At 38.7% G+C, this 25,746-nt stretch overlaps 2 protein-coding genes across 4 annotated transcripts in view; one reads left to right on the plus strand and one right to left on the minus strand.

The window, feature by feature from the left end:
* Positions 1 to 1,004: 1,004 nt before the first annotated feature.
* gpr68 (G protein-coupled receptor 68) lies at positions 1,005 to 8,674 on the plus strand. Its single transcript, XM_077240149.1, has 2 exons — positions 1,005 to 1,286; positions 4,944 to 8,674. The coding sequence occupies exon 2, from the start codon at positions 4,949 to 4,951 to the stop codon at positions 6,056 to 6,058; it is 1,110 nt and encodes a 369-aa protein (XP_077096264.1). The 5' UTR covers positions 1,005 to 1,286; positions 4,944 to 4,948; the 3' UTR covers positions 6,059 to 8,674.
* The window catches only part of dglucy (D-glutamate cyclase), a 38,315-nt gene continuing 20,879 nt past the window's right edge, over positions 8,311 to 25,746 (minus strand). For all 3 annotated transcript variants that reach the window (XM_077240136.1, XM_077240135.1, XM_077240134.1), the window contains exons 6-13: positions 21,695 to 21,817; positions 21,308 to 21,511; positions 19,434 to 19,694; positions 17,337 to 17,436; positions 14,930 to 15,078; positions 13,662 to 13,781; positions 12,556 to 12,710; positions 8,311 to 10,247 (exon numbers count right to left, since the gene is read on the minus strand). In XM_077240136.1, coding sequence (XP_077096251.1) covers positions 10,104 to 10,247; positions 12,556 to 12,710; positions 13,662 to 13,781; positions 14,930 to 15,078; positions 17,337 to 17,436; positions 19,434 to 19,694; positions 21,308 to 21,511; positions 21,695 to 21,817 — 1,256 coding nt within the window. In that variant the 3' untranslated portion in view covers positions 8,311 to 10,103. The remainder of the gene's footprint in view (positions 10,248 to 12,555; positions 12,711 to 13,661; positions 13,782 to 14,929; positions 15,079 to 17,336; positions 17,437 to 19,433; positions 19,695 to 21,307; positions 21,512 to 21,694; positions 21,818 to 25,746) is intronic.

Below are 25,746 nucleotides of genomic sequence, written 5' to 3' on the forward strand. Positions count from 1 at the left end.
TTCAAAATTAAGAGAATTTCCAGCTTTTATCCATGTAATAACCTCCAAACGCTATACATCAATCTAGAAGGGATTTGTGCATCTATGGTTTAAAAATATAAAATGTCCCCAACTATAGGGTTCCCCTTAGTGACTCTCAGCCATTTCCACCACTGGGTATATAGGACACCAAAGTGTGCGTATTCGAGGAATGAACCAACCATCTTTTCCTTTGCCATTGTGAACAATACCATTGAGGGAACCTTAGATTTCACTAAATGTGTGAATTTCAAAACAACTGATGAAACATGTTGTGTTGACATTAAATTTGATGAAATCTGAAAATCAGAATATGGATGAAACTGAACTTTACAACATAAACAATGGGACTATAACATATGCAACAACAAATAGGCTAACAAAAAATTAATAAGTGGAATTTTTTTTAAATGGTTACAAATCCATATTGTAAAACTTCTTTACTGTCTGTATTCTCTACAATTCTTCCCATATTTTAAAGCTTTATATTCTACATCTTGCTTCTCTCATCCTTTCTTCACTCCACAGATTGAACTTAATGGCTTGTCTTGTGTTCTCTTTTCCTTTCTTAAATCTCTGACTTGAATTTCCTAATAGCACACTTATTTCTGCTTTCTAAAAAAAAGTAGATTATACATGTGAACTATCCTACTAAATAGCCAGTGAATGTCAATTTGTTTAATGAATTTGAGTATAATTACTGAAGCTGAAAGGTCACCCACTTTACCTGAACCCCACTGGCCCACTTTATTTAATATTTAAACACCTTACAAGAAAACTAAGAAAATTTCATAATTTAAAAAAATAGTGTCTCTTTAATTAAAGACAGTTGCCATGCACTTAAAGTGTAAACCCATTGAGTGTAATCAAACTTAAATGGCCAACTGTTCAGCAGCTACTCGGAACGCATCTGGGTGTATTTTTTACAGTCTATGGTAATGACCTAAACACGCATTCTGTATAGGCAGGTTCACGATATGAGACACGTCCTGTTTCTGTGGAAGACCCTTGAATGTTGACTGAGTAATTGCGCGCATCATCGCGTAAAATGGTTGACGCTTGTGTATTTCTCCTTTTCTGACGTGATAACCTCGGAACACGCGTGTGATCTTATCTCTGCAAAAAATGTTCACTTCTGCTTGTACGCGAATAACATCAGACTCCTCTCTATCACAGAGTCTGAGGAGCTGTTGAACGTGAGGATATGTTCATCACACTTCAGAAATGGCTCGATTAAGTGGCGTGGATTTAAAAGCGGCAATCTGAAGGTAATAGCCTACACTTTGATTATCTGATGCTCACTCACACTAAGAAAAAATACTATGTTGGCTACTATGGTAATTATTGTATTTGGCTAAAACTGAGCACTTTGGTACCATAAAGGAAAAGGTGAAAAATGAAAATTTCTTTGACTTTTAAGACCCCCCCAAAAAAAAAAAAAAAAAAAGATAAAGTTATAGCCTAACAATAATAATCTCTGTGGTATTTCTGCTTGAGAATATCATGCGATTTATCACGTAGGCTAGTAATCTAGTCAAATAAATGCTGATGTTTTATATTTCACAGATTTCCACAAGCTGTTAACGCTTTTTTACAATAATTGAAAATTATATATAGCCTATCAGCCTGATCGTTTCTCAAGTAGGCTAGTTTATGTTGCGACGATCGCAAATGCATCACTGACCAACAGGTTTGTGAAATTATTCAAACACATATAGTAGCCTAACACTGCGCTACGAATGAGAAATGAACATTAAGTTTAACCCGCGTGAAGGTTTCAAGTGAAAATGTTGTATTCCTCACAGAATGGTAAGATAATTGTGAATAAATGCCTTCTTTATATTTGTTTTTTCTTTTGTTGAAGCAGTAGGCTACTTTGAAATGTGCAATTTTATAAAGTGAATAGGCTAAGCCATAGGCTACCTAAAGTGTTTCAATGAGACGGCGCAAACAGAGCAATGGCTTACTACATTAATAATAAACTCTATTACTCGCCTACCAAATATATTGCAGTTTGTTTCTTATGACGTTTTATTTGGCAGACATTGGACACTAATGCTACCGGTGGGATTACATGGCTTTAGGTTGAACATTTCATGTCAAAAGTAAGCGTGTCAGTATAGAGATGTTCAAACACACGGTTCCCCGAGTCTGAGCAGGAATAGGGTTATTATTGAGTTTATGTTAGACAGTCTGTCCCTAATATTTAACCTTAATTAGGCTAAACGTTCTCAGTTTTGTTTTGGTTTCATATTTAAATGGCAGAAAATGTACATCCTCTTACAAACATACTGGATGTTAGTTTGCAGGGCACAATTAATTTTTTTTAAAAATTTATTTAAAATAATTACTAGCTGTTTAAAAAAAGAAGAAAAACAAAACAAAACCATATTTGTGCAATTGGATTTTTGATTCAAAGACCTTCATGTGGCAGCTGCTCCAGGAGTCCCCTGTACGGATTTATTAATAAAATATGTTTACACTTTATTTTGATGGTCCCCTTTAGACATTCCGTTGACAAACATTCCACCTACATGTCAACTAACTCTCATTAGAGTATTCGTAGAGTGTTAGTAAAGTTGACATTGCAAAGTTACTCATCATCAGTCCAATTTCTGTTTGGGGACCATCATAATTAAGCAGATATTTAGCAGGCAATCTACTAATACTCTAACGAGAGTTAGTTGACATGTAGGCTCAATGTTACTTGTAGTCAAAATAATGTATAAAGGGGACCATCAAAATAAAGTGTTTCCTAAAATGGGGTAATTGAATTCTAATTGGATGTCATGTTTGAAACCGCTGGAGATAGATGCACATCTGTGACCAGACTTTAATTGAATTCTGTTTCTATGTTGCAAAGCAACCTTCATTATACTACAGTTTGGCTGAAAAAAATGTCTGCTCTAATTAGTAATGATTAATGCATTTATTGGACTATTGAACCACGGTGTTGTGCCTAAGAACACACCCATTTTAACGTTGCTTCTCTTGTACTGCTGGAAAATGAAATGCTTGTTTCTGTTATTATCATATATATGACTTCATTGAAATGTAATAGAGGAATGTAATTGTGCATTCACTGGGCAAGACCTACTTGTCAAATGTCAAATCTCTAAGTCCCTTAGGTTGATATTGAAGCTGGCTCGATATATCAAATACAAAATCCGAAGTAACCTCCAAGAACAGAAAAACAATTCTGCTAAAAAAAAAAAAAAAGCTTTCCCATATCGAGACACTGTTCTGGGTAATAATGTTGTACTCGCACAGATGTCGTGCGTCACAGTATTACTGAAGGTGTCGTGTATGACTCAGATGCAGGGAAACATTCTTAAGCATTTAATGGATTGGTGATGAAACGTGTTGTTCATGCTGGTTCATTTATCTGTAATTTGTTGTGTTCCACAGCAGTCACAGCCAAGGCCTCGCTCCCAATATATCAGATATCCTTTCATCAGCTCGACTTTTCGTGTAACAGGTCACGGTCATTTTGAAAAGAGCTATGTATTGTATTTAATCCCAATTCACATTATGGATTTGAGTAAATCAGATTATTTCACACTGATCAATGAAGAAAATACCTATGCTGACGTCGAAGCCAAGTGCAAAAGACATTGTACAGTTGAATTCTTTCTGAATTCAATAGTTTAGTTTCAAGAGCACTTTTCACACTTCCTTCAAGTTAATATCTCTTTCTGTATGTTTAGAATAGTTTAGAGTCTGAAGGACGCAGCCCACGCACAGATCCACACACAAACCATTTGTCATTCAGCTGCCATCTTGATAACATCCTCAGGCTGCTATTTTCTAAGAATGCAAGAACAACTTCTGTCAGCTTAAATTGAGAGAAACCCAAATCATTTTGACAATTATGTCAAGTACTGCAAGCAATCAAATCTTACAACAATGGTCATTAAATGTGCTTCTTTAGCTGAAATTGACCCCCCAAAAAATAGTAATAATGTGTTGTAGTTTTATGGTAACTCATATAGAGAGCTGAAGGAAAATGTAATTTTCTAGTCCAACCCAGAAGTAAGCATCACCCTAGTTCCCTCGATTACTTTCTTTAAAATCTACAAGTTTGACTTAGAATAGTTTGCAAGAGCGTGAGTATAAACTCAAGGAGACTGTAAATGTGCATTAGTCAGGAGATTAAGTTAAGTTAGTCATTAAATATAAAAACACTTCGTTTTAAGGCTCCTGCAGGACTCTATAGTTGTCATTTGAAGTGTTGTGATTTTTACCATTCATTTTTTCTTGGGTGTTTCCTCATCCTCATACTTGGACTAGTTATCACCAACTGCATCACGATACAATACACACTGCCGTACTTGAGCCACGATTCAATACATCGTGATGCATCACACTATCATAAATGAATTATGACGGAAATGTATGTGAAAGACCCACAGTGCATTTAAAATCTAGTACTGTCAGAGTATGTACTGCATTTGTTTAATATCTCAACCTTCTAGTTGCAATACAAACAAAAAAACTTAGTTGTAAACTAGTTGTGTACTTAGAAAGTATACTTTTATACACTAAAAAGTGGGCCAATTTAGTCCCAAGTAGTATTGAAATAGTACACTCCCAGTACAAGTAAACTACCACTACATTAATAATGGTAAACAAAGTATACTTCAAAATATATTTGAACTTTACTTAAGTATACTTAATAAAGGGAACTCGGAGTATACTTTGCAAGGGAATACAAACTGGACATACTAAATCTGCCATGTTGGCTTTGTAATGTAACAACTTATGCTATGTCACAGTTTTCTGCCGTTTATGAACATTATCACTCCTTTCCCACGGTGTCCGATACGTACATCAAAATCTCTGAAAGCTGTAGTCCAGGTTTATGAATCCTGTGGTGGTATTTGGATATACTAATCATTTGGCAATATTGTGTTTGCTTCCTTTAGAATTGATGGAATGTGTTTCGGAGACCTCTGTTGGTTACGAACGTCCTACACTCACTGAGAAACATGAGGTTGGAAAAATGAACATGTCTGAGGAGCAAATCAACTGCACTATAAGCCACGAGATTCACCAGTACCTGTTTTCAGGTGCGTACATCCTAGTCCTGCTAGTTGGTCTTCCCGCCAATGCTTACTCGCTCTACCATGCCTGGCTGCAACTAAAAGCCCGCAATGAGCTGGGGGTCTACTTGTTAAACCTGACCATATCGGATCTGCTGTACCTGGCCTCTTTGCCCCTCTGGCTCCAGTATATTTTCCAGGGGGACGACTGGAGCGGCTCGGAGTGGCTCTGTCAGCTGTCTGGTTTCCTTCTCTACGAGAACATCTATGTCAGCATTGGTTTTCTGTGTTGCATCTCCATTGACCGCTACCTTGCAGTGGTCTACCCCTTCCGCTTCTCCGCTTTCAGGACGGTACGAGCAGCAGCAATGGTTAGTACGGTGGTCTGGCTCAAAGAGCTTGCCGTAGGAGTGGTGTTTTTCCGGCATAAGGAGCTCAGCAAGGACAACCATAACCAATCCGTGTGCTTTGAGCACTATCCCATGAAGACATGGGAGTACCCAATAAACTACTACCGTTTTTACATAGGCTTCCTGTTCCCGTTAGGAATACTCTCAGTGTCGTACTTTCGAGTCCTCCGAGCAGTGGGCAAGAGTGCAGGCACGCAGACCGCCCAGAAAACACGCATCAAGTACCTGGTGACCAGCACCATCGTCATCTTCCTGGTGTGCTTCTCGCCGTACCACGTCTTCCTGCTGGTGCGCACTGTATTTGAGCGGGACTGCGCTTTCATTGAGAACATTTTCAATTACTATCATTTCTCTTTGTTGCTTACTAGCTTTAACTGCGTGGCGGACCCAGCGCTCTACTGTTTTATCAGTGAAAATGCACAAAAGGGCATCCAGAAGGCTCAGGATGCTTGTACTCGGGTCTTCTGCTGCTGCTCAAAAAGTCATGGAAGGTTCAGCACGCACTCCACTGAGCTGGCAGTTACCCATGATAATGTTACAGGCACGTCAGTGGTGACTTTCTCGCAGCAGATCAAAACTGATGTTTGAACTTTTTTATCTATACAATACCCAGACAGTTTAGCTACAGGCTCTTTGATGGACAAACATATGGAAGCATCCTAGATGTATAGTCACATAAAGTCAACATACAATTGTTTTACATTGGTTAAAACTTTGCATTTTTAGATTCATATTGCAATATTTCATGGTTTTGGTAAGCTAACATTCTATTGTTATGTTGTGTAATTCTCAGGGATTGCTACCTTGATAATCATCTGTGGTTGACATTTGAGGTTTCAATATCCAATGATCTAAAAATATACTATTTTAATATATTTTAAAGTCCCTTTAGCTACATTTGCATGTAGCGGTTAAACATTGTGTCCAAGACTAAAGCCATTTCTGCTTTCATACCTCATAGGTTTCAGTACCTGGGCCTTATTTATAAAATGTTGCATAGAAACCGTCCTACATTTGATCTTTCGATCATTTCTCAAATATGCATACATGTGATTCAGAGAATGAACGTAAGCACAAAAAACGTCTGTACGTCTCTCTTCTACATGTGAAATCCATGAATTGCAAATTATCTTGAAATTGTGCGCGACTGAATGGTTTCAGATCTCAGCCCTGTAATTTCATTAACATATAGAAGATTAATCAACGTCCAAATGCTTTACTTGAGAATGCGAGCAGCAAGAATTGCTTATAATTCTGCATAAAAAAACGTCTGCTTAGACCTGATGAAGCGCTTAGCACTTTTCTACATCAAAGACTGTTTTTATAAATATGAACGTTGGCGTGAATTTTAGCGTACGCACATTCTAAAATCAAATCTGTGCATACCCACATTTATTAATGAGGCTCCCAGTGATAGTTAGACTGTTAGCATGACAGGAAAAGGCCTTCATCGTCTTAAATAATTAATATTTTGTCATCATTTGCTCACCCTAATACTATCCCAAACCTGTACAGCTGTCTTTCTTCCGTGAATTGTAAAGACATTTTTCTTCAGTTTTTTGTTTACACCGCTCTTCCCATACAGTGAAAATGAACAGTGACAAGGGGCTTTAAAAGTGGTCAACGGTCTGTAAAACTAGTCAACTTACAGTATGCTGTATACTGGTCATTATACACTGAAAATCTCTTGTCATGTCAACTTTGCGTGTCAGATTTAGTTACGAGGCTTGAGAACCAATAGCATTTATTTGCCAATCTGCACCTTGATGCAAATGTATGCTTAATTATTGTTATTTGAGAGATAGGGAGAGAAAATGTATCAGTAATTATGATTAAAATTGTGCTGGTAAGGCTTCAGAAGTCTTGGAATATAAGTTTCGTGGACTAATGTGGCAATATTTTTAGAGATTTATTGGAGCTTAAAGGGTTAAGTTCACCCAAAAACACATTGGTCATTGGTTCTTGCGGAAGCTCAAACACACGAGAATGAACCTCATTGGTTGTCGCACGTCAAGCGAACATGCTTGAGCTTCCGTTTCTTCAAAATTTGGACTAAACCACTTAATTCATATGGAGCATTTTTACGATCTCTTTATGAACTTTTTGAAGAGTCAACATGGTAGTTGCGTAGCTGTCAATGGAGGGACAGAATTGTGTTCCGAAGATGAACGAAAGTCTTACGGGTTTGGAACGATTTGAGGGTGAGTAATTAATAACAGAATTTATATTTTTGGGAGAACTAACCATTTAACAGTCACTGCATGCTTTTATATTATGGAAAAGAGTGTCATGAAATTCTGTGTTCCACAATAGAATGACAGACTTACAGGTTTAGAACATCATGAGAGTGAGTAAATTATGACAAAATTTTCATTTTGGTTTGAACCTTTCCTTTAAGAAAAGAAAAGCAATGAAGCCTTATCTTAGTCTTCTGCTCAGCTTTTATTTAATAGTAAGGCATGGAGCACACAGAGAGTTAACAAGCACAAGAAGGTTTACGGGTGTGAAGGGTCAGCCACCCCAAAACTGACCATTTTAATCTGGACAGCTTCCCACTGTGAGGAAGAAGGGATGGTTGCTTCCAGAAATCATAGATCTTTAGTTTGCTCAAACCACTGACTTAAATAACGGTGATGAGTGTTTGGTGCAGTGTTTACATTTTTAAGATGGACGTGACCACAGTTAATAGTGAGTGACCTGAACTGAAACAACAGACGTGGAAGTGTTCTCCGATTCCTGCTCATTCAAACTATGTTTACAATGCATACTCAGCATGCATGCAGTTTGTATGTAACCAAAAAAAGGTTATTTCATGATTTCACAAAGTGACTGCTGTTCAGTTTCATTTGAGATTTTTATTGTTGATTTTTATACTCTGTTTATTGTTTGTGATGCACAAATCACTGGCAATGATTGTATTGTTACACAGTACATGGAGACAGAAATGATGCTGTACTGCAGAGCTATAAAAAGTACAGAGATTATATATTTAATTATGGGTACTCTTACAAAAATCTGACTAGTTACCTTTTGTGAAGATAAAATGTTCTCTTTGGGTGTCTGATCAATGAATTTTGTTTTTGTTTGGCATGTAAGCCTCAGTAAAATTTATAAAATATGGACTTTGTATATGTACCCATGTAATTTCTCCTCAATGGTTAAGTATAAAAAACAATACTAAATAAAGGAATAAATGATGATGAACCATCTCAATCTCAATAACTCAAACAGAAGACAGAAATTAACGCTCCATTAAAAATGGCTCTTCTTTGGTTCAGAGAAACGCTTTCATCAGAAACTTGTCCTGTTTGTTTAGTTATGGCCCTTTGTTTGGCTGTCTTTGTTTGGTTTTGATTATTTTACTTGTTGGAAGCAGAATTATGACATTAAACAAAGGTGCATAAACAGAAGCTTAAATACAGCCGTGATTAATTAGTATAAAGTCATATTCCCACTAAAAACGCATCCAGCACCGTCTTTAAAGAAAATGATGGATTGGCCTATTTATTTTATTTTCAGAGCCAGACTAATGAAAAGTCTGCCATTTATTTTACTTTATGATTAAGGGATTTGGGATGATCTTCTCCAGTGTTGATTTTGGTTGAACCTTGGAAGAGGGAAAGACACTTATCTCTAAAAAGTTCTGCGATAATATACAAATTTCCAAATAACCTGAAGGTGTTATGTAACACGGATCTGAACTAAAACAGCTGCCTGTACTCTACCATGCATGAGAGAAGTTGTGTAACACTATGGTATTTATTTAAAAAAAAAATTTAAGTCCCTTGGACCACAACTTGAATATTATTGTATAATTTATTATTTATTAGGTATATGCATTTATTATTCCAATGTATATGCATTGAATACCTACCATCACATTACCACACATAAATGAAATCAAATATGCCTATTAATTCGATTTAATAGCCTAATTAAAGCTGCACTATGTCACTTTGGCCTCTCTATCGCCATCTGTGTTTGAAAATAAAATCGCACGTATTGGATGAATCAAATGGTTTGAGAAATCGCTAATTACTCCCTGTGATTGCTATCTGGGAGTGATACTGATAATACTGATAGACCCCGACCCCGCAGCTCAACATTTTATCATAGGCTTACGATAGTGGATCGGGATAGGGCAATAATACATGTGAAATATCAACAAAAACATGAAATAAAGAAACAACAACATGTTACCATGGCAGCTATTTCTATTACATTCACATTTTTGTTTTCATCTGTGAGAATGTGTGTCGCCTTTGGCTTTTGGCTTGCTTAGTTGGGGACATTTAATATTCAACAATATTATTGATCTGGCTGCATTGACCGCATTAAATGAGAACCGAACTGGACAATGACATAACTGTTTTCTCCAGAGCTGCTGTATAGATAAATTAACTAAATTAATAACTTTTGTACAACAAAAAATTAATCATCACTGAATTTACTTAAGCTGGACTATGATGGTATTTTCTTCTAGAAACAAACCTTGCTGCATTATTTTCCTGTATTGTATATTCCTGAATCTGTATTGTTAAAAGCGCTATATAAATGAAGGTGACGTGAGAATAGTAAAACATTGGCCTCGGATCTGTATCTAAACTCCTGTGGCTGTGATTACACATTGACATTAGGCAAGAGTGAGATGTCTAAGACGCTGTATGATGTCAGAATGGTGTGGATGAAAGGTCAATCCGTCCACCTCCAGTCCCAGGTTTGCCGTTTTACCACTGCGGACGCCATATTTCACCAAAATGTGGAGCATGTCTTCCTCCTGTATTCAAATAGAAGAACCACGTCAAGGCATGTGTTCAGTTTTTAGTAATGCATTCAGTGGTAATGGTTTTTTATTTTAAGCTACATGTGGGAGTGGGAATTTTAAAACAGGAAAAGTATTATTAAAATGTCAATCCCTAGCAGCCACTAAGAAGAAACAACATGATAGACACAGAAAATTTTCAGGCTAACAGGAAGGAATGTGAATACAGGGTTAACGGGCTGGATCTAGGAGTTGTGGCCGTGATAATTATACAGTATATTGGCAGAGGTTCTGAAGTGGTCTGCAGTTCACCGCAAATGTAAAAATGGCCAGTGTTGACAGGAAGCCGCACTGCGACATGCCTGCAAGTTTTATACCAATGGATTTCCATTTAAAACAAAATGGGATACAAAAATGAACAGTATGAGGTGATATAATAAGGTGAGACATGCAAAAACCCTTGCAGTGCAGACACTCGTCCTGCAACTGAACTCTTTTTGAGGAGAACAGATGTTTTTAACTCTTTCCCACCAATGAAAGAAATTTCCTTCATTTATGAAACAACGCTTTCCGCCATTGACGGAATTTCCCGTTTTTCACTGTTATACGGTAGGGGTCACAATCACATGTTTAAAACAGAGGCTCTGTTTTTTATTTTTTTTATTTATTGCATGTTTAGATATTCATACAACAAAATATCTGGACCAGAATAGTCGCCCAGACTCGCCCTGCAGCGGGGGCTCTGCAACCGGAACCGAACAATGTACGGGGCTCGCTAAGGTAGGCCCCATCCACACTACTACATTTTAGTTTAGAAACGGAGACCTTCTGCTACGTTTGCACCTCCCGTCCAGACTAAAACGGAAAAAAAGAAGACCTAAAACGTAGAAGTTTAGAAACACTGCCGACCCCGTTTTGCGTTTTGAATCTCCGGAGGGCGTTTTAGTGAACACGGGTCAAAACACAGGAGTTCAGAAACGATGACGCAGAGGCTCACGCTCGGCTCTCTGATTGGGTGTCATACAACGGAAGAAAACATACAACAACAGCCTGGACTACCAGTTACGTTAGTGCAAGCAAATTCTGCATTTTACAATGCTATAACTGTACACGCGCTGGAGGCAAGCTATTATTCGAGCGATCTGTGACCATTCCCGTGTGCAGCGGCGGTATCGACCGTACATGGAGCGTCGGTTTTGGGTTAAGCCGGGAAGAACCAGCGCATGGTGGGATAATTTTATCAATGAAGGTGCGGTTCCTGAGCAATGGTGCGAAAAATTTCGAATGTCTAGATCGGCACTTATCAATCTCAACGAAATCTGAGGAATAGTCAATCTGTTTCCTGTTTACACCGGCACGCGCACGCCCAGTGTAGGTGAATGGTCACGTGATCCACGTTTTCAGTCGTTTTAATGTGGACGGAGATCAATTCTAATACGCAGCTAAAACGCTGGTGTGGACGGAGATCGTATTCGTTTTAATTCTCCGTTTCTAAACTAAAATGCAGTAGTGTGGATGGGGCCTTATAAGGTAGTCACATCCAAAACAGTATCTAGAGCCTTTACATTCTTACTATCCTCAATAAAAGTTTGGATGCGTGTCTGTAATTCTGAAATCTTCTGTGTCAGTTCAACTATTTCCCTGCATTTATTACACGTGAAACCCTCACTGCTGACAGAGAAGTCTACGCTAAACATGTGTCAGGCAATGCAAGTGACAATAAATGGAGAAGATGCCATGACTCGCTGACGGATTTCGACTTACCATAGTTGTTTGATGGATTCATAAAAAAATGGAGCACTAGAGAGAAAAAAAGACTAACCACGAATAACAAATTAAAAGGATAGTTCACCCAAAAATGTAAACTCTGTCAGTAATTACTCTCCCTCATGCTGTTCAACCCCGTAAGACCTTCGTTCATCTTCGCAACACGAATTAAGATATTTGTGATTAAATCTGAGAGCTGGATCACTCCTCCATAGGCTTCTAAGGAATTCAAACTTGTTCCCGAAAAAGTTATTAAATACATAGTTAAAATAGTCCAAGTGACAACAGTGGCTCAATCTTAAGTTTATCAAGCAACGAGAATACTTTTTGTGCGCAAAAACAAACAAAAATAACGAGTTATTTCAACTATTAATTTCCTTCTCTGTGGGCCTCGAGTGAGTTAACGTAGTGTAATAGCGTAGAGCAATTATAAAAAATGTTGGTGGTGGCTGGCAACTTAAGTAAAAAGAATAAAAAAGATGCGGGGAAAGAGTTAATGTCGGACTGAACTGAGCCGCCCTGATCACCAGCCATCATCATGAGAATACAGTGTTACCTTGGCTATGGTGGGCAGGCAGGCAGACCACAGGCTGTGTTGATCAGGTGTGGGTGATGAACCCAAACCTCTCTGGAGGTACCGCCAGTGTATTGGACACAGATTCAGAACATGAAGCGCACAGGCGACAGCATAGCCACCCCAGTTGGACACTCCTACAACACATGAAATGGACGTTAGTTATGCAAGGAAAAGATTGTTCATGGTTCATCTTCACTGTGTTTTAAATACATGCTTCTGCAGATAATAACATCATATTAAAATAAAATACATTCAATTAAATATTTTTGCGTTTTTCAATATAAAATTTTGTGGGGAAATATTCCGGGTTAAAAACAGTAGAAGATCTGTCGACTATACTATACAGGGTATACTGTATGTGAATTGTTGTAACCTCAACCTCAATTTGTAAATAAAAAAAGAGGAAGAAAAAAGTCTTGACAGCTTGACAAAGCAAGATTATGGCACAAAAGCGGTCAACATATCTTCATTCATAAATGTTATTTGAGTGCATTCACACCAGCAGGAGCATCGCGTGAGCAGAAGTGAAGTTCTGCACCGAGTCTATTTCTGCTGCGCTGCTCACGCACAATTAAAGTGAAAGCACACTTTTGATGGACAAAATAAATATGATTTCACACAAAAAGGGCCCAAAATGCACAGAATTTGCATGTCTGGTGTGTTTTAACAAGAACTGGAGTAGGCTATGTCAGAAAAGAAAATGAAAATGAATTTTCTTTTTGAAATGAACATTTTTAGTTGGATATTGGATGTGAAAAGAAGGAAGTGGTTCTTCCATAACACTGCACTTTAAATGTGTGTGAGTCATTTATATAGCGATTATCTGTTAAAAAAAAATGTTCTATGCAAAATGTGAAATGTTCTATTAAAGAAAAGAGAAAATAAATGTGTGTGTGTGCTGTAAAGTGGTTAGAAAAAATGAAATCGGCTAAAATCGGTATCGGCAGGTCAAACTCAATGAAAAATCGGAATCGGCCAAGAAAATTTAAATCGGTGCATCTCTAGTTAAGCTGGACTTCACGCTCCACCAATGGCTCTCCAGAAGGATGTACACATTATGTGGTCTCTGTGTGAGGTGTGCTTACCTGCTGTGATGGCAAAATCAGCGGCCACGTCACATGCTATCAGGTTCCCATTAGGCATGTGTGCTTTAACTGCTGCTTTGACTTTACCCATACCAAGCTCATTACCACCATCTCCGATCCCTGTACCCACACACACACACACACAATTAATCCCGTTAGGTAACAGATCTCATCACAACGCTCCCTAGTGCCAATCGTTAATTGGGAACTAAGTTGGCGATCCAAGCATTGTGATCGTTAAAAGAGATTAGGATGTTCACTACGTCAGATCAAGCAACATTTGACAGTGTAAGTTAATCCTATTTCTCCTGTTTTGGCATCCCTTCACTGGCTTCCCATCAAGCTTAGAGTTGATTTTAAGATCCTTATGTTTGTTTATAAGGCGTTGTCTGGCTGTGCACCAATTTGTGATCTTATTGTGCCATACTGTCCTGCTAGGGCACTTAAATCTTCAAATCACTTGCTTTTAAATGTGTCGCTTTCAATTAAAGCGTGTTGGGCCTTTTCTGTGGCTGGGCGAAAGCTGTGGAAAGCTCTCCCTTATCATGTGAGTTCTGCTCCTTCATTGGACAATTTTAAATCTACTCTGAAAACACACTTTTGGAAACTTGTAATTGTAGTTTTTATAGTGTAGTCCTGCTATGCACTATGTAGAGCACTTTGGATCAATTTAGTAGTCTCTACATTGTTAATATATTAATAGGCTACATACAAATAGTGAGTTCTTCATTCATCATCACTGTAATTAACCAATTTATTATTGTAAAGCGTTAGATAATGTTGTTTATGCTTTGTTAACTTATTAACTGTAAAATTAAATAGTCCTCACTTTAGATTACATTGTAATTAACCAATTTATTATAGTATAATTAGCTCATATGTAAAGCGTTAGATAATGTTTTTTATGCTTTGTTAACTTATTAACTGTAAAATTAAATAGTCCTCACTTTAGATTACACTGTAATTAACTAATTTATCATGGTATAATTGGCTCATATGTAAAGCGTTAGATAATGTTGTTTATGCTTTGTTAACTGTAAAATTAAATAGTCCTCACTTTAGATTAGGACACAGAAAATATCATTAATTGAGTGCTTTAAACCAACCTTTTTTAGACATTATTTGCATAAGAATTATTAAGTGTTCCTTAAAAAATATTTATTTGAGGGATTTGAAATCTGAGGGATTTGTGTTAAATGTGCTTTATAAATAAAGGTTGTTGTTGTTAATCACGGATGTTTGTTGCTTAGGCGCTCTGGCTTTGTTACCAGTGGTGGTGATTCCTGCAATAGTGCTGGCAGTGATGAAGAGATCGTCTATTGAGTCGACTAAATGCCTGATGTTCACCCCTCTCATGTTGTAGTAGTTCCCGTCTGAAGCCCGGCCGCTGCGCTCTATTGCCACCAAGTGGTCGAACCTTTGCAGGAGATAGTAACAATGAGTTCAACTACACGGTAAACAAGACGTGGGCTATGTTTGGGAATAGTATACTGGTTTTATGCAATTTCACAACTTTGTTTTCACATACATTTTAGCAGAATAATCATCAGCTTCACACATTACTCCATTTATAAGTTTTTCATAGTATTGATTACCACAAATATTAATTTGTCTCACTTTTTCTATGCCACAAATGCTGTTGATTAAGCTTAAGATGTACTGAATCTGGAATATTCTTTTAATAATGCATTAAGTAATGGATAATAATGCACAGTCATTTTCATAAAATAAACCCCAAAATGGTTTCTAGTATCACCCTGAAAGCGGGTTATTTTATGATAATGATTGGCTAAAAGTACATTATCCCTCTTATTACATGGGTAATCACCAAATAACTATATAATGGACATGACATATTAAAGCTGCAGTCTGTAACTTTTTTGGGTTAAAAATTATCCAAAATAAATTAAGCAAGTACATAACCAGCCCGCTTTCAAAACTATCCGCTTGCCTTCGCTCGATTCAAAACGGTAAGCTTGTAATAATGTTTTTAACTCCATTGGTACTGGTGTATTTCCGTGAGAAACCGCAACCGGTCCATGCGAAAACAAGGATAATATCGGAAGGGCATTAACTGTAATTATACCATGGTCTGGGTGAATACTCGATTCTGATTGGCTGCAGGGTGTCCGTTAAAAAGTGAAAGAGGACACCTAGTAAAGTAGTTCTGGTGAAACTGCCTGTTTACCATTCGAAATTAATAAATAAATGCACTGCCTACAACAGCTGTGAGTAACCATAGCAACATGCAGTCAAAGTATCCGTTAACAATTTGCTCTATCAAAACAAACATCTAACGTTAGTTAGATATTACATAGCCTACTAATACAACAATGAGCGACTTCGTTATTTCTTTTAACATTTATGGAGAATATGACAACTTTGACGACTGGGATGCTGCTGAAGAAAGAAAAAATTTAAATAAAACGGAGAAACGACACAAAGAGAATCAAATAGAAGACGAAAAAGATGAGATCAACACGAAAACAAATTCGAAATGGGCAGTAAATACACTCAGAGACTTTATTGTTCAAAAAGAAATGGACTCCAGCTTTGAAAATTACACCGCTGCTGCTCTGTTTTTGTTGTTTGATTAATTGTTTTATGTGTAATAAAAAAATAACTATGCCTACCTTTGTGTTTCATGAAAAAAAAAATGCATTTGTGAACCTGAAGGGTTCTACAAGCTGAGCGGACTATAAATATCTCCGGTTGCTAAATAAACCGTCAGGCAAGTTATTATTTATTATTTGTAAAAACTAGATTTAGTACTAATTCAAATATAAACTAATGTTTTAAACATGTTTTATTTGACAAGTGACCATGGTATAAGCGGGTTAATGCCCTCCGAGGTGTCCATTGTCAGGTTTTAATGGACTTCGTCCTCCGCTGCGCGTCGGCCGGTTCACACCTCGCCGTCGTCCATTAAAACCTGACAATGGACACCTCGTCGGGCATTAACCCTTACTCACGCCATGCTGATGTTGATAACATTAACAATTTGAGAACAAAGTATAATTTGCACGGTTTGACGTGATATAAGCGATCGTTAGATTTAATCAGCGTGATTTACTGCAATCCTTTTTTCCCTTATTTGGTCAGATCAAAAGTGAATGTTACTCACTTGTTCAGATTACATTTTCCAGTGAAAATTCTTATGTTGGTCATATTTCCAAAAAGTGTAATCTGTGATTCCCGAATACCAGGATCCACACCGGCGGCGACTGACAGCCGCACATTCTCCTCAAAACATTGTGTTCATCCGCGCTGTGCCGAGCCGAGGCACAACCCACCTAAAGCTGATCATTCCGCGAATAACTGCAATTGCAGATTTCGAACAGAGATGGCGACAAAGAGGAAAAACTACAGACAGCAGCTTTAATTTGAGTTGAGACGGAAGTGTGATACGAGAGACATGAAGCTACCACAGTTATATACTGGAAGAAACCGGTTATCTGGAACAACAGTGAGTTATACAATTTAATTATGTACTATACTACTGTTTATAATGTTCATTGTTGCATAATGTGCTCAGTTTAACATAACCTTTTTTTAAATATACTAGGCAGTATGCATTTGCAATTGACGTCATTTTCAGGGATTTTCTATTACATTTGATCTTAATAAAGACCAAGAAAGCAGTGGATGGGAAATTAGACTGAACCACCATTACACCTGGGCTTTGTGGGATCTCCATCATGGCATAGGAAGTGAAGCGCTGAGTCTGGGCCTTTACTCTGGAAACTTATTACGGGAACTGGAGTCTTTATCACACCTGTTAGTGAATATAACACACACACACACACACACACACACACACACACACACACACACACACACATTAATAAAATTGTGTCTATTTGAATATATTTTAAAATAGAATTTATTCCCGTGATGACAAAGCTGAATTTTCAGCATCATTACTCCAGTCTTCAGGGTTACACGATACTTCAGAAATCATTCTAATATGCTAATTTGATACTCAAGAAACATTTCTTATTATCATCAATGTTGCTGCTTAATTATTTTTGTGGAAACCCTGACGACCCCCCAGGGTTTTCTGATCAATACAATTTAAAGATTGTTTTCCCAACTAAATTTTGCACATTTGTTGAATAAAAGTATTAATTTCTTTCAAAAAAATATAAAAAAATCAATAAAAACTTACTGACCCCACACTTTTAAATGGTAGTGTATATATATATATATATATATATATATATATATATATATGTATGTGTATTTGAGCTTGACTCTAATGCGTTTCACCAGCATTTTCATTAGCATTGTCAGCTCAAAATGTTAGGCGGCAAATCACGATACTATGGCTCTATATTTCCTGTTTGAAGCTGGTGTAAGTGATTCCAGTCATTCAGGGGAACCGACCTTCAGCATTTTAACCAACCACACACACCCTCCACCCCCAAAACATGTCTGCAAAAGGAATGACAGACAAAACGTTTCTGACTAGCTAGTTTTGTGATTGGCTTAAAAAAAGTGCAGACTTTTCCCCATGGAAAACTTGGAAATATCAGGGAATTTAAAATGGTGATTTCCAAGAAATGTCATGGAAAATAATGGAAATTCATTGTTCGGTGAGTGTGGGAACTTTTGGAAATTTTCTACTAAATGCAGAGCTTAGGGCGGTCACAGAAACTGTAATTTCTCATGACATCTATTTTAGTGATATCTGTTAGACTGAACCACCATTACACCTGGGCTTTGTGGGATCTCCATCATGGCATAGGAAGTGAAGCGCTGAGTCAGGGCCTTTACACTGGAAACTTATTACGGGAACTGGAGTCTGGACTACACTTGCAACTACAGCACCTTTAATGTGGAGCAGATTTTGTAGCTGCAAGTTTCTATGGTGGAGCAACCCAGTGCAACCAGTGGCGGATGCTGGTCTTTCAAAGAGGGGAAGCTCATGTTCGGCCTACATTACCATATGAATGAATTAAACAGTCTAAAAAAAGATAATAAACTCGACGGAGGAAATGTGGGAATTAGGTTAAACTGAAACAAGGAATGTTGTGTAGAATTGTGTGAAATGTATGATTAAACTTGCCTAGTAATTTCGCCAAGCAAATACCAAGAAATATGTTGCAGTAGTTTGTCTTTCGACTACACTTGTAAAATCCGCGATGGGACTGCGCTCGAACAGCTTCAGCGTCAGCGACTTCTTATAGTACAAAATCGCTGTCAATCAAAAAGAGATGCAGTCTTTGGACAGACTCTCCAATCATCACGCAGAAACCCAGAGTCCAGCCCCGCCCACTCCTCATTCACCTGAGAGAAGCTGAGAGTCCGTGGGCGGGGCATAATCACAGCATTTATCCAATGACCGTCTAGTTTCGGAGCACTGAAAAAAACTGTTTAAAGCAGCGCCACTGAAGTCACCGGACGCTCGGCTTCAACAGGGAAATGCACTGTGACGCTCCGGGAATGAATGAGGAGGAAATCGAGTCAGCCGATCTGATATATGAAGCTGATTCTGAACGAACTCGTCTTCGAGATGAACGTGTTTTAACGCATTTTTTAGTCATTAAAATGTTAACACAATAGTACATATTTGACCATTAATTTTTTGGCATTATAGAGGAAGCCGAGCTCTTGCAGTCTTAAAGAAATCCCCACTGATTGCAACACAACAAAATTAAAGCCAAACAACGAAACACACGGCTACTTATGCCGCTTTATAACGTCTGACTAGAAAACCAGAGAATATCTCAAAAACACTATATCAGCAACGATGAAGATCAAATGCGGCACCTTTCTTCACAGCATCCTGCATGATGTGCTGGTTCATCTCCAAAGCCCGCTCATCCGTCAAGATGACCACTTCTTTGCCGAGTGCCTGAAGCATGGCTGCCATGGCAACGGCCCCGGGCGGCCCATCAGTCTCTTCGGGAGGGCTGTGCATGTAGTGTGTGGGGAAGCCGGTAGTGATGAGAACAGAGGAGGAATGGGACAGAGACAGACAGGCCTTTAGGAGCTCGTCCTGCAAGAACAGGGCCCGAATACCCCTTGCACCTGAACACAAACCACAGACTTACACTGTAAAAAATGCTTTTCCAACTTAGTATTTTTGTCTTGTTTCCAGTCCAAATATCAAAAAAATCTTAAATCAAGAGGCATTTACTAGATGAGTAAAATGACATGAGATATTATGTCCTGTTTTCTGGGTGAATTGATCAAAATTAAATGAGTTGATGCTTAAAAAAAGCAAAATTATCTGCCAATGGGGTGAGAAAAATAATGTTAATTCAAACAGAAACAAGATTAATTTTCTTACTCTATTGGCAAATACTTTTGCTTGTTTTGTGCAAAAACTCACTTTCCCCAGAAAACAAGACTTACGTCATTTTTCTACTTTAATAAATGGGTCTTGATTTAAGAAATGTTTGATATTTGGACTGGAAACAAGAAAAAAATACTAAGTTAGAAAAGCATTTTTTTGCAGTGTAAAGTCATGATAAAACAGAAGTAGGGACAGATCAAAGATTATAGTAAAGGGAAAACATTGGGCAACATTTTATGATACAAATATACAGTAATAAAGTACTTTCAAATCATTTACAAACTATTAGATTCATAGTAGTCTCTACATTGTTAATATATTAATAGGCTACAGACAAATAGTGAGTTCTTCATTCATTATCACTGTAATTAACCAATTTATTAGTGTGCTATTAGCTCATATGTAAAGCGTTTGATAATGTTGTTTATGCTTTGTTAACTGTAAATAGTCCTCACTTTAGATTAGGTCACAGAAAATGTCATTAATTGAATGCTTTAAACCACCCTTTTTTAGACATTATTTGCATTAGCATTAAGTGTTTCTTAAAAAATATTTATCTAAGTGATTTAGTATAAAAGTGACACGGAGATGGTGTTTTTATTACTCAACAGGTAAGGTATTTTATTGAACAGATAAAAATGTAGTTCATTGTAAAGCATTAAAAATGAATGGCAGACCGTGACCCCATTAAGTATTTGTACACTTAATTCACACTAAAATTATTAATGTTGCACTCAATTTAATTTTAGTAGTTGTGCTTATGTTGTCGTAGACTTGTGGATGTAGCATCACGCAAAGGCAAATATTTTTATTATAGTTCGCAATGCCGATGTATAAATGCACTTTTCTGGATGCGTGGTTCCATGACATTAACTGAGAGGAAAATAAATGTTGATTTGTTCTTAATTCATTAATTATTTTAGGTAAGCATCACATTCGTAACTGCTGATGGTCAAAAAATGAATCAAACTGTATGCTTCTAATTCATGTAAAGACTGTTGTTAAAGTCTTGAACTTGTATCCATCTTAGAGACTTTTAGTGAAGTTTGTTAGTCTTTCATAACATTTGTATACTTCAAGTTTAAGTGCAAATTTCACAGTCAGCCATAAAACAATGTCTGCAATCATAAGATGACAACTCCGTATCAAATATATACCATTTTATTACACTACTTATATGACTGTTATCTTTATCTTATCCGAGTGAGAATGAATTAAAGTTTTTTGTTGTAAATTCAGTCTAGTCATGTGCTTTTTTGTTGTATAAAAGACATTTGTTCATTGTAAGTGCATCTTTCTTAAGTATTCACATGTTTTTTGGGGTCAGAACTGCGTTTCTTCATACCTGGGTCTTCGACGACGAGCTCCTCAATTGCTCGAATCTGTTGAACAGCTCTTTTGCTAGCCATACTGTAAAGCTGAGGATTCTGGGAAATGCAGATTGTCAAAGGGCATTGTGCTGGCTCAAGTGTGAGGGGTGAAACAGTTTCTGCCTTTTGATCAGTGATGAACATACAGCCAGGAGAGTGTGTGAACGCTAGAGCGGACTCTGCAACACAAAAAACAATGGTCAACATACAGTTCTCTGCATAAAAATGATCTGTGTATGCGGCAAAAATGACATTACTGTATGTAAATCTACAGCAAAGCTCCTCAATGATTTCAAAATATGGCACACTTCACCGTTAAGTCCATCTGTATGGTAATATTGAGGAGTTTGTTGAACTCTTACTGCAGCTCTGTACAGCCTCGACACCGGTGACCCCACAGGCCCAGAACACAGGCACATCACCAGAACACACTTCCACTGGGTCCCCGTAGTCTGGCCGGGACAAGTCATGAATACCCAGCAGCTCTGGAAGAGAGAATCAAGGGCGTTTACGAGATTTCCCCGCCACTGACTGTATTTTCAATTGATTTTTTTTTTTTTTTGACAATCCATATTTTGACTTCTATGACGCATCGTCTGAAAAATTACAGAATCTCTCCAGATCAAAACACAAAGAATCTGAAGAAACAAGCGAAATAATGCGATCATCAAACATTAAACACCATATTAATCAAAACAGCCTAACATTATGTTACCGAATGAAATGTCGACCCAGGAAGAAGTATAGTACTGTGCAACCTTGGGGGGTGTTAATGGACGCGATCTAGTCTACTCAATCTATGACTATGTCTAAGTCTATGTCTTGTTCATCATCTTTTTTTAAGTTGCCAGTCAGCACCAGCATTTTTTTAATTATCGTATAAATGTGTGTGTATATATATATATATATTGTTGAGGTCAGAGACCTCATCCTGGACTACTATACCAACTTCCATGTGAGAGTCTCCTCCGGAACAACAACTTCAGACTGGCACAAGCTTGAGAAGGGAATCATCACTGGCTGTACAATCTCAGTCATCCTTTTTGCACTCGCCATGAACATGCTGGTGAAATCTGCGGAGATGCAGTGTAGGGGGCCCCTCTCGAAGTCTGGAGTTAGACAGCCACCCATCCGAGCCTTCATGGATGACCTGACAGTGACCACAACATCTGTCCCAGGCTGCAGGTGGATCCTGAATGGCCTTCAGGAGCTGATGTCCTGGGCTCGCATGAAGTTCAAGCCGGCCAAGTCAAGGTCCCTCGTGCTGAAGAAAGGGAAGGTCACTGATAAGTTCCACTTCTCACTTGGCACCATCAAGATACCATCACTGACAGAGGAACCTGTGAAGAGCCTGGGGAAGGTGTTCAATTGTAGCCTGAGAGACGCAGCTTCCACAAAAGCGACCAACCAAGACCTGGAGACCTGGCTGGCCGCGGTGGACAAGTCTGGCCTTCCTGGCAAGTTCAAGGCCTGGATTTACCAGCACGGCATCCTCCCTAGGATCCTCTGGCCCCTCCTGGTATATGAAGTCCCCATTTCAACGGTGGAAGGCTTTGAGATGAGGATTAGCAGGTTTCTGCGCAGGTGGTTGGGACTGCCTCGAAGCCTGAGCAGCATCGCACTATATGGGCAGAACAACAAGCTGAAGCTTCCCATGAGCAGCCTGAGCGAGGAGTTCATGGTGACACGGTCCAGGGAGGTCCTACAGTATCGGGATTCCAGTGATCCAAAGGTTGCCCAGGCTGGGATTGAGGTCAGGACAGGGCGGAAGTGGAGGGCTGCCGTGGCAGTGGACGACGCAGAGTCAAGGCTACGGCAAAGGGTGTTGGTGGGTGCAGTGGCACATGGGAGAGCTGGCCTGGGAAGCAGAAGAACTCCTCGTTACGACAAGGCAGAAGGGAAAGAGAGGAGGTCCCTGATCCTGGAGGAAGTGCGTGCAGGAGTTGAGGAGAAGCGAGCTTGCCAGATGGCTGGGATGCGTCAACAGGGCGCCTGGACAAGATGGGAGCGAACAGTGGAGCGCAAAGTCACATGGACTGAGCTTTGGAAGGCTGAACCCCACAGGATAAAATTCCTGATCCAGGCGGTCTATGACGTGTTGCCAAGTCCATCCAACCTCTTCTCCTGGGGAAAAGTGGAGACACCAGCATGCCCCCTCTGCCAGAGGAGAGGAACGTTGGAACACATCCTGAGCTGCTGTCCAAAAGCCCTGGGTGAAGGGCGTTACCGCTGGCGGCATGACCAGGTCCTAAAAGCCGTAGCGGATTCTATCTGCAGTGGAATTAGCCACAGCAAGAGCCTTCGCCCAGTGAAGACCACAGCCTTTGTCAGAGCTGGGGAGAAGTCAACACCAGCTGCCCGGGGCACCTCCTCTGGCCTGTTGGCAACAGCGCGCGACTGGGAGCTGGCAGTTGATCTGGGTAAGCAGCTGAAGTTTCCTGAAGCAGTTGCCATAACAACATTAAGGCCTGACATTATACTCACCTCAGAGGCCTCCAAGCAGGTAATCCTCTTAGAGTTAACAGTGCCTTGGGAGGACCGTATGGAGGAGGCCAATGAAAGAAAAAGGGCAAAGTACTCCCAGCTTGTGGAGGGTTGCCGGAGCAATGGGTGGCGGGCAATATGCCAACCTGTCGAAGTGGGATGTCGAGGGTTTGTGGGCCATTCCCTCTGCAGGGCCTACAAAATGCTTGGCATCACAGGGGCGAGTCAGCGAAGGGCCATCAAGTTGGCCACTGATGCTGCAGAAGTAGCATCAAGGTGGCTGTGGATCAGGAGAGGAGAGGCATGGCGTGTAGGGTAGTAGCGCTACCTGGACATAAGCTGGGACTTGATCACCCCGGCTGGGTCGCCTAGGGGAGGGGGTCTGATTGTTGAAAGACCCGAAACCCCCCGTGATCCTAGGTTACATCACCGATGATATGTCCAGGTGCACCAGACGGTGTATCAAAAACCGTTTGTTTAAAAGCAGAGGCTCTGTTCTTTCTTTTGATATATTGAATGTTCAGATATACTCATACAGCAAAATATTCTGAGGGCCATGAAATTTATCTGAAAATGTTAAAAATACTAAGAAAGAAAGAAGAGTTACACATTTTCCACCTCCAAGCCCCTAAAATGGTAACAGTTCAAGTATGTTTAGACATATTTTGATAAACACACGCAGCTGAGCAAAGTATTACAGATGTGTTTTTTGGATCTAATTCCACCATTTGTCATCCTACATGAAACATTTACATTGGCCTCAAAATGTATTTGGACACTTAAAAGCAACACATAAAAATGTATGAATCTCCATTAAACGAAAGCTCATAAATTTTTCTTAAAATTAAAACTGAAGATGGAAAAATATAAGCCTATTCAAAATATTAATAAACAATATAATGGTACATAAATAATACTAAAATAACCAAGTGTCATTTATTTCAAAGAAATAAAGCACAAACATTTTTCAAATAAAGCATTTAACAAAAATAAGCTACTGTATATATACACTGAAAATAAAGACCAAAAAATTACTTTTACACCTTTTGGGTTGTCAAATGTTGCAGAAGTTCATATGTAATGTTGGTAAACTGTGCTTACTCTAATAGGTCACTTGTGTGAACTTGAACATGGACCACATATATACTAAAAATCGCCTTAAGGAAAGTATCATTCGTTTGCACATGCACCTTGCATCAATATTTCGTATAAATTTGCCTAACTTGTCCAATTGACGTATGGCTAAGCCACGCCCCCTCCACTCACTATGGCAGCTGTCACAGTAGGAGACATTTCAACGGAGGCAATTGATGATTTTTGGAGACAGAAAGATTACATAGATATATATTTTGGTAGAAAGTTGTCTAAAATATTGTGCTTTAATATGTAATTAATGGTTCATGATCGTATTTAAATATGTACAGGTCTAAGTTGCATACGTTTCCAGGACAAGCATTTTTACCATCTTTAACAAGAGTAACTCTCCGTTAGTTTGGTGCTACAGTATTTACATCAATCATTCAGCATAACATTGCTAACATTTGTTATCTCAGTTATTTACAGATACGTTAATGAAGCTAAGTGACATGATGTACGACGCAGATAGAAGCTAACGTTAACGTTTCTAATGTTAGGCTAACGTTACGTTAGAGATGTTAAAGATAACGTTCAAATACGTTGTTGACTTATCTTAGAACAGATGTAGACATCCTTGTTTAATTTATCCACGTGTAGTTGGTGTTGTGGTCTACTGCATAACTTAATCCAGAGACTTATCTCGGTTGAGATGTGGCTTGGGAAAGGGTAAAAAATACACACCGTCGGGATACCTAGAGTCATGGATACCTCCATGCACACCGTTTGACCATTTTAAACTTAAAATGACAAGAAAAAACATATAAAAACGAATGAAAACTGACTTACTGCAATG

This window comes from Siphateles boraxobius, unplaced genomic scaffold (genome assembly GCF_051911475.1).
Source record: "Siphateles boraxobius isolate OS27281-9 unplaced genomic scaffold, OSU_SipBor_1 22, whole genome shotgun sequence".
Classification (NCBI taxonomy): domain Eukaryota; kingdom Metazoa; phylum Chordata; class Actinopteri; order Cypriniformes; family Leuciscidae; genus Siphateles; species Siphateles boraxobius.